Here is a 16,235-nt window from a genome sequence, read left to right on the forward strand (position 1 = left end):
TGTTGCCTGATACATCACACTCCGCATAATCCTGCATCTAACTTTCATTCTTCCACCTTTCAGCACTGTCCACCTTCTGGAGCCAAGTCTCACAGCTGAAACCATGTTGTTACGACACATGCCCAGCCCCCATCCTTCTCTTTCTAATCATATAGGGATGAATAAGAGCTTGGCAGAGCAGGGAAGGTGTGAGGTACAGGCCTAGGAAGTCAAGCTAGAGCAGAAAAGGTGTGGCACGCTAAGGAATTAGAATTTTTATTCAAAAGTTAATAAGGAGACGAATATTTAGTCAGTTAGCCGTAGGATCATTGTGGAAAGCATCATAAACAACAGACTAGAAATTAGTACAAGTTCAGTTAAGATGTAGAGTTTGTTTGCGTTAATGAGTCTCTAGCAAGTACAAGTAGCTGTTCTAAAGCAGTTACCCCCTCATGAACACTGCCCACAGCTCATCACATGGACGGCCTTTCAACATCACAGCCCTCTCTGTCTACATGACCATTTCTCCATCCTCTATGAAAAGGCTGCCGCCCAGCTAGTCAGGCTGGTAAATGTCTCATTCAAATGAACCAGAGCCTACAGTCCACAACTTCTTCAGTCTATATTCTCCATTTAAAAAGCTTTTTCTATTTTTCCTTTTGAATATTCAAATTCTACCTATTCTGTAATGCTTTATGAGGACATCTTGCTATAGTTAACATCTTCTGCTCTTGATGACATATATCCACAGCTAAATCCTAAACCCCTTGAAGACATGATCCACACTATATTTAACTACTTGTGGCTTTTAAACATTGTTGAGTGATCAAATGGATGAAATTATTTTTAAATAGCTTGTAAAACTATTAACTGGTGCTGTTTTCCCACGTAAATTAAAAAATGTGATCAGCTTGACTTGGTACAAAAGTATCAAGTAATCCAAATCATGATAATGCATAGTTCAAAACATTTTAAAGTATCTTGACTATTTATTTATATTATCGCCAATATAAATTGTGAAACAAAAATTGACAAGCAAAAAGCAAGCACACAACAGTTCTAGGACATTTATAAAGAAAGCAATGAAAACAAATGCAAAGCGGGAATCAAAGCCGTGACCGCATCAGCAGACAACTGTAATGTGAGGACTGTCATCTTGGCAAACACAGACATACAAAGGTGCCACTCAAAAGCCTCAAAACACAAAAGAAGCCATTTTTCTACGTGATTTGAATCACATAAGTGCAAATGATTATAAACTATTATACCTTTTTAAAGACAAACTAAAAGAGAACATTATGCAGGCAACCCTACCTTTCTTTTTGCTTGTGTAATGCCCTAAAGTCAAGAGAAACAAACCATTGATAACATGTATTCAGTAAAGTCTGTTCTTTCCAATTACAAGTCAGTTAAGGACAATTTGAAGCAAGTATTTATAAAGCAATAGAAAATCCAAGAGTATTGTGGATGACCAGAATCATGATTGTTTAAAGTACTTTTGTAACTTATAAAGGAAACTACATTGTAAGACTCATGATAAGCCTATAATTATTAGATAATTTGATAATTGCAAAAGGGTTCTCCTAAATACAACATTAAATCGTAAGGCAAAGCTGTTAGTGCTGTTAAAATCTGAATATGACATGTCTCAAAAGGCTCCTGCCAAAGGCTGGCCTCCAGCTGGTGGCAATACTTTGGAAGGTGTTGGAAACTGGTCAGTACAGCCTCGCTGGAGCAAGGGAACACATCACTGGGAAACTGTTTCTTATCTCCATAGCCTTGCTGCCTGCCATGATATTACTTTGTTCTGCAGCATGCTCCTGCCATAGGCCCACAGCTGACCCTGGACTGTACCTCGAAAATCTTTTCTCTCACACTGTTTTTCTCAGATACTTTGTCACAATGATGAAAAAACATGACTGAACATAGTAGTTAATAAAACTGCTAACAAAAAATCTATACACTTATCAAAAGAAAAAAATAATTACTATCTAAAACTCTTCAGGTCATGTTAATACACTGTGAGGAATAGTGGATATGCTTCTTTAGACAAAGGTAGCTTTACAGAAACAACCACTGTTTAACACTGGTTAATCTCCTTTAATATTAAAATCCATTTCCCTAGTAAAACACCCTCCTGTGCTACAGACTAAACCCAGGGCCTTGTTGCTCCAAGAAGAGTTGACTATTCCACAACACGTGTTTTTACATTTTTCCACCAAGAATTAATTATTTTTCACTAGTTAGCCAGATATCACCCATGATCAACACTTCCCAAAAGTAAATTTTAGAAATAAATAAATTCAAATAGACAAAATACAACTCATTAACAGAACAACTTACCTGAGTAAGATAACGTCTATAATCTTGCCTCAATTCTTCTTTTAATTTATGTTTCTTCTGTTCATAATCTTCTCCAAGTGGTAAACTTAAGCCATAATCAATTCCTAAAAAAGAGAAAAGCTTAAGTCGCAGATTCCGTTTCAAATCAATGTCAAGGAAGTTCTCCCTCCTATAATAAAGCATATAAAGACTGAAACCGGGTTTCATATTTTGAATGCTTTGGTGGATGATACACAGAGGTAGTGGTGAATATTATGCCTACTTGTGAACCCAAGCCGTCCTGTTTCTCTGCCCAAAACATTCTATTTCTTATGTCTCCTTCAGAGACATTTTTATGTACCTATATTAAAATAACGTTAGGTTATTGTACATGTAAGAATGTGTACAAGTGTATATTATTTTCTCCTGTTTAAATTATCATTTAGCTTCTTGTTTTTTCATTTTCTTTTATTGTTGTTGCTGTTGCTTTGAGACTGAACTGGACCTCATGTAGCCCAAGCTAGCCTTGAACTTCTGATTCTCCTCCCTCCATCTCCCAAGTGCTAAGATGATGCAGTGTAAATGGTGCTGAGGGCACTGAACATGGGCAGTTATGCATTCTAGGCAAGCGCTCTACCAACTCAGCTACATCACCAGCCCAGCTATCTTGTCTTCCTGAAGACAGTGAAACTGAAGCAAGAAATTTAATTAATTTGCTTCATTTAATTTTAGTTTAATTTCTACAAAAACAAATACTTTTTTTCTATTTGTTTTTTTTCAGTCAGCTAAGAATAATAATGTGCCATTTTTAGCAATCAAGAATACTCTTACAAATGCTTATTAAGGTCAGGAGTTACTTAGGATGACAGTCCCGAAAACCTCATCCATCAATTTTGACTTCATTTAATGGTTAGCTTTTATATATGACAAAATATACAGAATATAAAATTTGACATGTACAAAAACAAACAAAAAAAAACCAGGCATGGTGAAGCATGTCTTTAATTCCAGCATTGGTAAGTAGAGGCAACCAGGTTTCTGTAAGTTTGAGGCCAGCATGGTCTACAAAGTAAGTTCTAGAACAGCCAGAGCTACAGAGTGAGACCCCGTATCAAAAATGCAAAAAGTAAAATAAAATTTGCAGTTTTAATTTATCACTTTTCCTTTTTAAGATGGGGTCCCACAGAGCCTGGCTGGCATTAGGTCACTCTGTAGCAAAGGACTGGCTTGAACTCAACCCTCTTCCCTCCACCTAACTGTTTCTTTAGGTATGCACCACCATGCTGGCTTGAAATCTGTCATTTTAAATATCTTTAACTCCTTGAAACATGCAGTTCAGTGGTACTACATATGCATAATCTCAATGCTGTACGACCATTACTGCTATCCACTCACACAAGCTTTTCATAGGAACTGTAAATCCATGTCAGTTTTTTTATTTCAATTCTTATAGAGAATTCACATCTTAAATTGTATTAGGATAAATGACAACAGTAATAACTATACAATTACATTTAAAATCCATCCTATCTGGGCCAGTGAGATTGACTGAGCAAGTAAACGTACTTGCCACCAAACCTGACAACCTGAATTTAATTCCCCAGACCCATACAGTGGAAGGAGAAGACTGTCTCCCTCCCACAAGCTGTCCTCTGGCCTCCAAACGGGCACTATTGTATATGCATACGCACTAAATAAACAAGCAGACATAACTGCTAAATCTTCAGGAAAAATGAAAAAAGGCTTCTAAGGCTAGAGATGCAGCTCAATTGGTCAGTATTTGCCCAACACACACAAAGCCCTGGGTTTCATACTTAGCACTGTATTTTTAAAGACACAGTGTGATATGACACACCTGTAATCCAGAACTTGGGAGGTAGAGGCAAGAGTATTTATTTAAGATCATCCTTGGCTATAAAGACTTTGAGGCTAGCCTAAGGCACATAAGACCCTGTCCCCCAACCCCAAAGAAAAATTAAAAAATATGAGTTAATGATAAAATAAAAATTATCACTTTTATACTCTATTACAACAGAAAAAATAGTTGAATTTATAATTTGTCATGGAAATATTCATTTTCATTTTATTCCTAAGGAATTATGGACATATGCATGTCATCTGTTTTTGTTTTACATCACTGAGCTCAGGAAGAAGGGCCAAGGCTATGTGTGTATAAATACATGCCTACTGTCTTATAAAGCACTAAATGTTACGTTACACTATAACACTGTGAACTTCTCTTGATAAAAATATCTGGCCTATTTAATTCCTTGGTGATTAAGATTTTAACAAGAAGGACATGTTCCCACAACTCGTACAAAAGGAATCTAAAGCATTCCCCATGTCTTGACTTTATATCATCCTGAAAGGAAATTCTTCCCTCCCAAAGAAATGTGTTACATTTTTACATACAGAATTTAAACCAAAGAAAAAAATAGTAAGAGGGCTTCCCACTGTGTGTGTGTGTGTGTGTGTGTGTGTGTGTGTGTGCACATACACATGCAAGCTTATACATATACAAAAGTCAAAGAACAACTCTCAGGAGTCAGTTTCTCTACTGCTGCATTCCATCTCTCCCGTTCAGACAGGAGTGTGCAAATCAAGGATATGATCAACAAAAACAAAGCCCATGCAGTACTCAACTTTACTACATCCAACATAAAACTTATACCCATGGAATGTTTGCCAATATACAACTGAATTAGGTGTGGCAGCACACATGTAATGCCAGGACTGCGGAGATGAAGGCAGGAAGGCCAGAAGTTCAAGCTCATTATCATCTACACAAGGAGCCCAAGGCCTGTCTAGGACATGAGATCCTGTCTTTAAAATCATATGAAAATGAATATATAAATAAATGGCTAAGCAACAGAAGAAATGAGACAGGAGGACTAAGAATGTCATCCTCTCCTGATTCTTAGCAGCTCAGCTGCAGAGAGGACAGTAACTAATAAGCAGAGCGTCATGTCTTGTGAAGGTAAATGGTCACAATGGACGCTCTGTGATGTCAAGGAGAGTGAGTGACAACAGTGCTGAACGGTGGGCCTTCCTGTGAGACCAGCTTTCCCAACCTGGAAATAGGCAGCCTGCCGCTTCCTGGAAGTCATCCTCACTGTTTTAATTCTATCTGTAGGCCTCTCTGGAAGAACTGGAGGAACAGCTGAAACATGACCATTTATAAATTACTGACCCTATTAAGGTCAACTTTATTAAGAGCATTTAATCTTTATAAACCAACTACTCCAAAGCTGAAGCAGACTGAAGACTGTAAGTTTAAGGCTTGCCTATACTAAAATGAACCAGAGCCCAGTCTGGGACACTTTATGAGACCCTATCTCAGAAGTAAAGAAGTGTAAGGCTGTAACTCAGTAAGAGACAGCACTGGTCTAACAGGCACAAAGCCCTGATCCAATAAGTAAGGAAAGTATATTTGCTTTCCACTGCTAATTCAAATACTATTTGTAACACTGTCTTAGTAAGCAATTATACAGAATTCTTCCTGTATTATTAGTAAATCTATTACAAGCTGGGAAGGGTGGTACACCCTCTTTAATTCCAGTATTCAAGAGGCAGAGGCAATGGATTTCTAAGTTTGTGGCCAGCCTGGTCTATATAGCAAGCTGTAAGTCAGGAGGAGTTACATAGTCTCAATAAATTAATAAACGGTTTAAATATAAAATACCATTTAATTATTTTGTTATCTAGTACTAAAACCTTATATTGTTAGAAGTGGGTCATAAAAAACAAAGGACCTGGTGACATGAGTTTAATCTCTGGAACTCACAGAAGGAAAGAACCAACTCCAGTAAGTTGTCTGACATCCAAGCCTTCTATAGTTCCTGCATCCCACATTCACACAGGTCACACATGCAATGATCATAAAAAAGTAAAATTTAAATGAATAAAATTGACTGTACAAAACAACGTAAATATTCATCTCTATAAAGTAGTAATATCGGCCCCTAACCCTGAGCTAAGATACAGTGAGGCTTACGTGGCTGCTGTTCCTGATGATTCTAGGGGCAAGAAAAATATTAGTGTCATTTTAAGGTCACTTAAAGTGATGTCATTTCAAATGAGCATCAGTGACACTGATAGTTAACATTATGTTTCAGGACCAACAGACAAGAAGTATTAGACTTCTGTAAAAACTGTGAGATAAAAATATATTAAACCTAAACCATACAACCATTCTTTTAATTCGCCTTGTAAGAAAGCACTCACAATAAACAGGATATGAAACAAATTCCTATAAAGCATTTACTCCCATGAGAAAGTGCTATATGACAAACAACCAAGATAAATTACAGGAAGTAATTACAAGCCTCTGTACTGGCAGGTGGCTTATGAAGATATGAGCACAGCACTGTCACAGTCTCAGCTGCAGTGTTACTGCAATGACCCACTGAACTCACAACGCAGGATAAGGAGTCAGATGCTCATCTGCAGTGAGGTAAACCAAATAGTAAGTATGCCACAAGAAATAACTAAACACTGCTGGCATCAATAACCTCTCTTTGTCAATCTGAAGCTTTACACTCCCTCCATTTTGCCATAACCTAAATTTTAGAGAAATATAAAATTCTTCTGCCACCTCTTTCCTTGTATTCTTTTTAAATGACAAAACATGTGCTTTATCTTTTGGATAATCTTTCCCAAATTTTCATAAAATTATTTTGAAATCTGATTGTTAAGTCAGTCAGCCATGTTGAAATCAGCCAAGCACTGTTGCAGGATATGTGATCACACTGTGTACCTGGGGATTCTGTTATTTACTGAAAACACCTGTTTCTAGTTGTGGTGTGGCTCAACCTTAGCACACGCCTTTAATCTCTGTGGCTAGAATACAGACACACCCTTAGTACACACCTGTAATCCCAAACAATGAAGGTAAAGTTAGTTTGTAAATAGAAGCAGCCATGTTTAAAAGTGATGTCTAAATGAGTAGCAGAAAAAGTGATGAATCTGAGAAAGATCTGACAGAGTAGGATCTGCCCAACTCTCACAAGAAGAGAAAGGAAAGGGAAGCTACTTAAGAGAGCAGTGCAGAGGGAGAGAGGAAGAGGAGGCAGTTTTACTGGGACAGTTATATAGATCAGGGGCAAAGAGAGGAAGAGGCAGTTTTACCAGGAGAGATTTACAGAGACAAGTTGAAGACAGAACAAGCTAGACACAGGTAAAAGCAGAAGACGCCAAAGAATGAGAAGGAGCCAGATTAGAACAGACTGCCAGAGTTAATCAGAGGACAAGCAGAGTAATTCAGGAAAGGCCAAGAGAGAAGGAAGCCAGATTGAATCAGTCAGCTTGGAGAGGAGTTTGAGCCAGAACAGCTGAGTTGAACCAGTCATTCAGAGTTCAGAAAGTACTAGAAAGGGTAAGCTTATTCAAGAGTAAGTATCAGAGGATGAAAACAGTCTAGGCCTAGGTTAGATTGTACAAAGGCTAGAAGCTTCCAGGACTAGCCTGGAAGACTAGGTTAGCAGACAGAGACAATTACTTCAGGAAAATAAAAATACATTTACAAAGCACAGTGAAGCACATCAATGGTCCCAGTACTTGGACCAAGACAATCACAAGTTCAAGACCATGAGCAACACAATAAGTGCCTCAAAACATTAAAGGAAAATAACCAAACCATGTAGGCTCTATAAAGAATCACTTCACCTTATTTGGTACACTGTAGTCTTTTTTGCTTTGCAGATTTACAAACTGTGACTTCAGAGCACAAAAAAACAGTCTATTTTGGAACCTGAGGTGGTGATTGGTGGCATTTTTATTTAAGAATCAGAGATGAATTCTAGAAATGTTAGCTACAATCACCCTGGACTTCAGATACAGAATGCATCCCTGCTCAGGGGTAAAGGAACAGAAAAGAACCAAAAAAGAACAAAGACCTGATAGTCTCCTAAGATAATCCCCAAGATGATGACCAAGTGGAGTTCACATCAACTCAGAAATCACTGTAGTCACAAGTACACATTATTGTAATAATGTGTACTTGAAAAATGTGTACTTGAAAAATAATGAAAAATCAAAGTCAGCAATAGGAACAGGCACATGCAGCAAAATCCAGAAGACGCCAGGCACAGGCCAGAAAGAGTTCTTCCATAACGGAGTCACACAGAACCCAGTCATCCCTTTAGCCACGAAAGCTGTGACAACACACAAGCAGTGCTCTCTCCCAGGAAGCTATCAGAGAATCAAAAGGTGTTATACAAAATGACCACGTTTCTAGGCTTCCCAAGAGAAAGTAAGTGGTCAGCAGCTAGGTGATTGTTACACAGACTGGGGCACAGTGAGCCACTCAACACTTAGGATAGTTTCACATCAGTTCGGGAAGCACTTACAGTAAGTTCCAAGCACAGGCCCACCTAACCAAAACATTCTAAAGACAAGCAGTTCAAAGTCAACTATATCAACAGTTTTCTGCACAAGGAGGGACTGGGAACAGAAGAAGAAAAAACAAAAGTGAGCATGCCGAGCCAAGAGAAGACAACAGATCATGAAAGAAGTAAGAAAATAATAGAGGATAGTTACCTGTGCTTGGGTTATTATTAATAAGCAGTCAAAGAGAAAGCCTGATTAAAGTTGAAGAGTGGGGCATCAGAAAGAGAAAAAGTTCTGCTGTAAGGAACTTCAACTCCAAATGGATTAAGGACCTCCACAGAAGCCCTGATACCTTCCCTGTTAGAGGATAAAACAGGGAGTATGCTTCAACCTTATCCACAGAGATAACAACTGCAGCAAAACAGTACTTGCTGGACACAGCAGCACCAACATATGCAAACTCACAGTGGCTATGTCTGCATGCACAAAACCAAGATTCAAACACCAACATGGACGGGGAGGACCACACTGAGATCCACCCTAGCTGAGGAACTATTGGCAGCTGACAGGTGCTAGAGGATGGTGCACTAGTTTCCTCGTGGATGTGGCCCTTCAGAGGCTGCACGGCCCTATGCCCGTGCACATAGAGCAGCACTAAGTGGACTCAGTGGGTTTTTTAAAAAGCACAGGAAAGGAAGCAATCCCCAGAGTGGAGACAGCCTACAGAAGGAAAAAAACCTTTGCCAACCACACATCAAAAGATTAATATCTAGGATACTGGAACAACACAGAGAAACCTGGTAAACAAGCAAATCACCCAATCAATAAATGGGCTAATAAACTGAAAAGAGAATTCTCAAAAGAAGTAATGAAAGCACCCAATAGATACTTGAAAATTATTCAAGAACCTATAAGATGGTTCAGCACATAAAACCCTTGCCCAGACTGCCTGGCATCCTGATTTAAATTCCTAGATACTGCCCCCTCATCTTCACACGTGCCTGGATTCTCATGTCGGCATTTCATACATACACACAATAATAAACATAGGTAGGGCAGTGATATGTCTCAGTGGAGAAAAGGTGCCTACTGCCCACCTGAGAGCCTCAGCTGACCTCCACATGATGAACTGAGAAAACTGACCTCCACAAGACTGCCACCCCCATGTCATAAGTAAATACAATGTTTTGTTTTTTTAATGTGTTCAGCATGAGGTTGAGGGAGTACGGGGAAGGGCAATAGGGTAGGAGAGCAAATAAAACAAAGTATAATGACATATATACATATATAGAGATTCCATAATAAAAATCATTACTTTGTATACTATTGTAACAATAAATTAAAAAACAATTTACGTGAAAGTGACTGTTGTACCCTTCACGTTTAATCAAAATTTTAATAACTCCTATTGTCAGTTATAAATGCACAAAATAACAGGGTAAGTTAAAAATTGCAAAACTACAGACTAGAAAGGTAGCTTAGCTGGTAGAATTTTCACTTTGCCTGCATGAAGCTCTAAAATCAATCCCCAGCCCATCACATAGACCAGACATAATGCTGCACTCAGGTGAAAGCAGGGTGGTATAGGGTTGGTCTGCTGCTGCTATATATTCAGATGCCAAATAATGGTCCCCAAAATCTGGCTGCCCAAGATGAGGAGATCCTCATGTACATCAAATGATGTTAATAAAGGTGCCTACAGCCTGGGCTGGGCAGAAGAGAAGGAGCAGAGCAAAGGTTCCCGGGCTTGTGGTCTGAGGTAGGGACCATGAAGGAGAGAGAAGAAGGGAAGAAGGAAGGAGGTAGCCATAGGGTAGCATGGATCATGAGCACAAAACCATGAGGGCTGGTGTGGTGGAGTAGGAGCAGCCCAGTCAGAAGATGACAAGGATATCTCAGGGATCACCACCAGGAAGCAGACAAAATAGCATAGAGGACTAATACCTGCCCAGTTGTAGAGCTTTTAAGCTTTTATAAATCTAAAGGTTTCTGTGTCTTTCATCTGAGAACAATATGGTCTGAGGTGGAGTAAAAACCCTAGTTGATATTTAAAGACAACAAGGTGGGTAGTAACCCCCAGAATAATAACTACAAGGGGAGGGCTCTGTGTCAGCCTCCGTGAGTCCAAAGACCATAAGGATTATATGAAAGCTCACAGTTATGACCCCAAATAACAAAACTCAGAGTGAAGCTCCTCAGGTGTGGTGGCTCACTCTCTAACCCTAGTGCTCCAGAAGCAGCAGCAGGACTGCATGTGATGCAGCTGGTCTTCCCTACTCTGTGGGATCTTCTTTTTCCCACCCCTCATCCCCACTCCCATTTCAACTCCTAATACTAAATAAGAGAAAGAGAAGAACAGAGGGGAGAGATCCCAAGTTTAATCTCTCTACTTTTGTTTCTTCTTTGACCATGGCTATTAACAACCAGCAACCAACCACCCTAAATGGCCAGCGACCATCAACACTACCTCTTATGGCCCTAGCATTTATATATCCTCTGGGAAGTCCTCAGAATTCCAAATGTCACACACTCACAGACAGTATCTACAGCAGACAGAACCAGGCTTCTGCTAGAGCATGAGGCAAGTCAGAGCCAGCTGCTGCAGGCAGTCCAGAAACAGCCACACATACCTACACATTTTTATAATATCACTGTGTTTGTTTAAAAAAAGAAGTCCCAGAATTTTCAAAAACGTCACTAGTTTGAAACCATTTTAGGTTACTCAATGAGCTACAGAGACTCAGTAAGTTCTACACTAGCCTAGGCTACAGAGACTCAATGAGTTCCACACTAGCCTGGGCTACAGAGACTCAATGAGTTCCACACTAGCCTGGGCTACAGAGTGAAATACTGGTTCCAAAATCAAAACAAAAGGAAAACTAGTAACTATTTAGTAACTATTACACTCAAATTTAAAACTGAAACAATAAGAATTAAAATGTTTTCTTCCTTATAAAAACAAAAGAAATCATCAAAATTGAGCCATGGTGATATATGCCTATAATCCCAGCATTTCACAGGTAAAGGCAGACAGGTCAAAAGCTCGAGGGCAGTCTTAAATACTTGAAACTCTATCTCAAAAAAAAAAATTTTTTAATAATTTGAATATTGTTTTGCCTTCTCATTATGTACTTTCCAATAAATTATGTACATCTTTTCTCTGCTCCAGCTAAGTCCATGGCTTTCTACTTACTATAAGAATATTTAATTTCAGTAAGCCATGAGATATAGTTTCTTTTGTGTAAATCTTAAATATTTTGCTGTTTGATGGTTTTCTGAGTAAGATCATTTACTTGATATTTCAGATCATTACTGAAATACAATTCCTTTTTGTACTTTTTGTCTTATAGCCTCTAAATTTGACAAATGCATTTATTGTCCTAGCAATGCCTGAGGATTCCTCAAAATTTTCTACACACACACACACACACAAAAAAAAAAGAAAAGAAAAAAAAAAGAAAAGAAAGAAAGAAAGAAAATCAAGCTACCTGCAAATAAAGTTAGTTTTACTTCTGAGTTGTCGAAATCACTTTCAAGAATTATCACATGCTAGAAGGCAGTAGTTTTCCCAGAAAATACAGTCAGCTGGGAAGAAATGAACGCAGTCTTGGATTTTCGGAACCTAAACCTGGTATCCAATATCAGGTAAAACTTGCCAACCTCCTGCCTCTACCTCCCAAGACGGTATACACCACCGCACCTGCTTGGCTCTTCTTTTTGGCTTTGTGAATGCGAGGGAAGGGGAGAAGAAAAGGGGGAGGGAAAGAGAGTCGGACGGAGGGAGAGAAGAAAGGAAAGGAAAGGGGAGGGAGAGGTGGGAGGGAGAGGGGGAGAGAGGGAGAAGAGGGACAGGGAGAGAGAGAATATTAGGAATGGAACTTAGGCCTCTGTGAATGTGTGACAAGAGCTCTGTCAGTGAACTACATCCTCAGACCTTATGGAGGATTGATACTCTTGTGGCAAATTTGCATCCTGAACACTGAAGTTTGTCTAGTTCAAATCTAGGTTGTTGGTTTCAAAAGACATTATAATACCACCTTAAATCCTTTTATGGATGTAAAACAGAAGTTAATATTATCTAGGTTTAACATCATTACCATAGAGAAGTGAATTTTTAAAAACCTTAAAATGTAGTGTTACTTGGTATTTATTTACACTTTAAGCCATCAATAGTTTTCATTGGTAAAAATGAGTATTTGTGGTTTATGTATTACTGATTATTACTACTATATTTAAATATGATGTCAGACTTTTAAGTTGATCCATCATTTCCAAATTGACCTGTACTTGATGAGAATTTAAGATCACTCTATACAGATGAGGCACTGTTTGAGACAGGTTCTCTTCACTGTACACCACCACAAAGAGAAAACTGGTATCCAGCAAGCTTCCAAGCATCCTGTCCCAGCCTCCTATGTCACCCTAGGAACCCGACATCACAGATGTGAGTGAGCTACCATGCCAACTTCACCTGGGTTTTTTGAGTCCCAAATCAGGTCCTCACACTTGTATGGCAAGTTCTGTACCCACAGAACCATCTCCTCAGCCCCATAATTTAGTCTAATTTTAATAATACAAGGACTCAAGTTGGAAGCTATAAAATAAATTTGTGCTGGCTAGTTTTATGTCAACTTGACACAACTTAAACTCATCTGAGAGAAAGAAACATCAATTTAAAAAAAAAAAAAAATGCCTGCAGGGCTGTGGTGGCGCACGCCTTTAGTCCCGGCACTTGGAAGGCAGAGGCAGGCAGATTTCTGAGTTTGAGGCCAGCCTGGTCTATAGACTGGGTTCCAGGACAGCCAGGGCTATAGAGAGAAACCCTGTCTCAAAAAAAAAAAAAAAGCCTTTAAAAGATCAGACATTAAGCAAGCCTGGAGATCATTCTCTTTTCCTTTTGTAAAAATAATTTATTTTATCCGTATTAGTGTTTTGCCTGAGTGTATGTCTTTGTGAGAGTGTCAGATCTTCAAAGTTAGAGAGACAGATGTGAACTGGCATGTGGTTGCTGGGAATTGAACCTGGGTTCTCTGGAAGGCTGCCCCGCAGTCAGTACTTTTAACTGCTGGGCCATCTCTGCAGCCCAGAGCATTTTTTTAATTAATGGGGAAGGGTACAGCCCATTGTGGGTGGGTCCAGCTCTGGGCTGGTGATTCCGAGTTCTACAAGACAGGAGGCTGAGCAGGCCAGTTAGCAGCACTCGTCCACAGCCTCTGCATCAGCCCCTGCCTCCATGTTCCAATCTGTTTGAGTTCCTACCATGGCTTCCCTCAATGGACTGCGATTCAGGACCTGTAAGGCAAATAAACCCACTCCTCCCCACATTGATCACTGTGTTTCATAAAAGCAATAGTAACCCTAACTAAGACAAAATTGTATAGCATTATTTATAGTCAATGTGCTTCAAATATAGTTATTTAAGAGGTCCCATGGAAATTAAACTCTATATTCCCAAGAAAACTAACTTTATTTTTGGAATAAGAACATTCATTCATTTAAAATATCTTTTCCAACAAACAAATGCCAAGCACTGTGCCATCTAGCAGAAATACAATGCATAGCAGAAGTGGCCACAGCAATCCAGCTAAAATTAGACAAGGAGATAAGAAGCTATTTGAAGGAAATATAGACTAATATATCAGATTAATTTCTTGAAAAGGTATCAAAAAGCATGCAGAGACATAAAAGGATTGCACAGGACTGAAGAGATGGCTCAATGGTTAAGAGCACTGGCTGCTCTTCCAGAAGACTCAGGCTCAATTCCCAGCAACCACATGGTGGCTCACAACCATCTGCAATGGGATCTGATGCCCTCTTCTGGTGTGTCCAAAGACAGCAACTGTACTCATATACATAAAATAAGTAAATAAATCTTTTTAAAAACAAAGAAAACATTAGGTTATCAAAACAATCTCAGTGAATGGAAGCTTGCAGATAAGAATATCAGAGGGATTAGAGAAACATGAACTTGGTTGACATTAGGAATTCTATTAAAATCAACTGGACCTCCCTAGTTATCTGATTTGACAATCAATAAAAAAAAAAAAAAGAGTAGAGAATGAGGAAGCAGCTTGCTAAGATGGCAAGAACCAGAAAACTTGAAAGCCCATGATATCCACACAGAAGCATCTAGTAGGAAGTAAAGATGTTCATAAAGAAATTGGGGTAGAGATAAGATTCAGCAGAAAATGGGATCTAAGTACAGATTTTCAAATAAGATTTATACTGTTTGTATTTTTAAAGGCGGGGGGGGGGGGGGGGGGGGGCGGGTAGGAGGTCCGATGAGTAGATACGTTTATCTGCAGAATTCATGAACAAAAGAAAAGCCTAGGTCAGAACTCAAGGCCAAAGGTTGTTGCATATTAACCTTTAGACTATCATTCACACATATGGGTCACAAAGTAACTAACTCCCTTGCAGAAGGCATCAAACTGAGGGAGCATTATTATTTCTGGCCTAACTACATGTCAACTGTCTCTTCATACATACTTAAATTATTGCTCACAGCAACCCTGGAAGACAAATGTCCACACTATAAGGAAATAACCTTAAAATAAACATGCCATATCACAAAGGCATGGCAACCCAAAGCCAAACTGTAATCCCAGAATTTCAGTGATTTTGCCTAAACTTAATAACTTAGTGTCTAAAAGAGTCTACTATTAAATTTTTAAATTAGTCCTTAGAATTAACTTTAATTCATACAAATTTCAAATGAAAACAATAATCTAACTAACTTTATTTTCACATCTCTATTTTTGTTATATGAATATTTTGCCTACATGTATGTCTGTTCACCACATGTGTGCCTGGTCCCTGTGGATGTCAGAAAAGGTTTTCAGATCCCCTAAAACAAATTACAGACAGGCAGTTGTAAGGTGCTGTATGGGTACCGGGAATTGAACCCACGACCTCTCTAAGAGCAGCCAGTGCTCTTAACTGCTGTACCACCTCTCCAACCCCTAGTATTATCCAACTTATTTTATAGTTAAAGAAACCAATGAGTTTAAAGATTAAGAAATTTTACTAAAAGATAACAACATCTCATTTCCCTAAAGTTACGTATTAGCTAATAATTTGCAAGAATCAAAAATGAGTTACCTTTATATCTGATCCTGACAGGAGGGCAATCACTTTGAGTTGTTTGTTCTAATAAAGACGGACAAAGCCCATTAACTCTTCTGTCTCTCAGCTAGCCTCCCTTCCTATCCAGTGACATAGTAAAAGCAAAGAAGTAACAAAGAATATACCTGTGATCATGAAGTAGTCCTGTGAAACCAATGACAGATTCAAAAGGATCCATTACATGACTTACTTTTTGTGAAAATGTTGCAGTCACCAGTGAATCACACAAGGTATATATTGACAATATTATGTGTTTTAAAAAATGTATCAACAAGCTAATATGTACTTTTAAAAAAGGTTTCCAAATACTTGATACTAAGACATAATTTTAAAAAATCAGTATGGCTGCAATATTAAACTTTATAGTTCCAATATGGTCATCAACAAGAGGACAGTCCTTGGGTTAGGGAGCTAGCTTAATAGGTAAAAGCGCTTGCCATGAAAGAAAGAGGCCCTGAGTTCAATCTCCAGCATCTATGTAA

At 38.7% G+C, this 16,235-nt stretch overlaps 1 protein-coding gene across 17 annotated transcripts in view; it reads right to left on the minus strand.

The window, feature by feature from the left end:
• Nucleotides 1-16,235, minus strand: part of Cspp1 (centrosome and spindle pole associated protein 1) — an 86,075-nt gene that overhangs the window by 59,124 nt on the left and 10,716 nt on the right. For 12 of the 17 annotated variants that reach the window (XR_013107353.1, XM_076924382.1, XM_076924375.1 and 9 more), the window contains 2 exons: nucleotides 2,323-2,426; nucleotides 1,294-1,317 (listed from right to left, as the gene is read on the minus strand). Coding sequence is in view for 16 of the 17 variants with exons in the window: in XM_076924382.1 (XP_076780497.1) it covers nucleotides 1,294-1,317; nucleotides 2,323-2,426 (128 nt within the window). In the remaining variant the exon portion in view is untranslated. The remainder of the gene's footprint in view (nucleotides 1-1,293; nucleotides 1,318-2,322; nucleotides 2,427-16,235) is intronic. The other 5 variants (XM_076924380.1, XM_076924379.1, XM_076924378.1 and 2 more) reach the window with 1 other exon arrangement.

The sequence above is a fragment of the Arvicanthis niloticus genome, chromosome 25 (genome assembly GCF_011762505.2).
Source record: "Arvicanthis niloticus isolate mArvNil1 chromosome 25, mArvNil1.pat.X, whole genome shotgun sequence".
Taxonomy (NCBI): Eukaryota; Metazoa; Chordata; class Mammalia; order Rodentia; family Muridae; genus Arvicanthis; species Arvicanthis niloticus.